Source organism: Eimeria mitis, genomic scaffold (genome assembly GCF_000499745.2).
Source record: "Eimeria mitis Houghton genomic scaffold, Emh_scaff1129, whole genome shotgun sequence".
Taxonomy (NCBI): domain Eukaryota; phylum Apicomplexa; class Conoidasida; order Eucoccidiorida; family Eimeriidae; genus Eimeria; species Eimeria mitis.
Window position 1 is genome coordinate 3,216 of NW_013567757.1, and position 908 is coordinate 4,123.

The 908-nt window shown below is 59.1% G+C and overlaps 1 protein-coding gene across 1 annotated transcript in view; it reads left to right on the forward strand.

The window, feature by feature from the left end:
- EMH_0030190 (uncharacterized protein) overlaps positions 1-908 on the forward strand; it is a gene marked incomplete at both ends in the record, with an annotated part of 6,905 nt that overhangs the window by 2,747 nt on the left and 3,250 nt on the right. Inside the window, one exon of the mRNA XM_013494387.1 lies at positions 36-797. Coding sequence (XP_013349841.1) covers positions 36-797 — 762 coding nt within the window. The remainder of the gene's footprint in view (positions 1-35; positions 798-908) is intronic.

The following is a 908-nucleotide window of genomic DNA, read 5'->3' on the forward strand; positions in this document are numbered from 1 at the left end:
GTCGGCCTCCAGCAAGTCCGCCTTTGCTGCTGCAGCCTCCGCCTGTGCTGCAGCAGAATTTGTGGCAGCAGCAGCAGCAACAACAACAACAGCAGCAGCAGCAGCAGCAGCAACAGCAGCAGCAGCAGCAACAGCAGCAGCAGCAGCAGCTCAGCCTGCTTCGCAGCAGCAGCAAACAACCTTCCTCTTATCACCCCTTTGAGGCGGCCGCACCCAACAGCAGCCCCACAGCAGCAGCAGCAGACAATGCAGCAGCAGCAGCAGCAGCAGCAACAACAGCAACAACAACGATAGAAGCAGCAGCAGTAGCCACAGCAGCAGCAGCAACGACAGCAACAGCAACAGCAGCAGCAACAGCAGCAGCAGAGGAGGCTAACGCTCGGCCCTCTTCTGCTTCCAGCTTCAGCCGCCCCACCACGTATATCTACATACAGCAGCAGCAGCAGCAGCAGCAGCAGCAACAGCAGCAGCAGCAGCAGCAGCAACAGCAGCAGCAACGGCAGCAGCAACAGAGTGTGACTGCTCCGTTGGCTGATACGTCAATAGATGAAGGCGAAGCAGTTGATGCTGTTGCTGCAGCAGCAGCAGCAGCAGCAGTAGACGCTGCTGCTGCTGCCCAGCTGCGTAGATTTGCTGCTGCGCGAAGCAGCAAAATTGCTGCTGGCTGCGGCGACCTAAAGTCCCCTAACCAGCAGCAGCAGCAGCAGCAGCAGCAGCAGCAGACGCAGCAGCAGCAGATGCAGCAGCAGCAGATGCAGCAGCAGCAGCTACAGCAGCAGCAGATGCAGCAGCAGCAGGTGCAGCAGCAGCAGATACAGCAGCAGCAGATGGAGCAGCTACAGATGCAGCAGCAGCAGGCACAGCAGCAGCAGATGCAGCAGCTACTGCGGCAATTTCAGCAGCAGCAA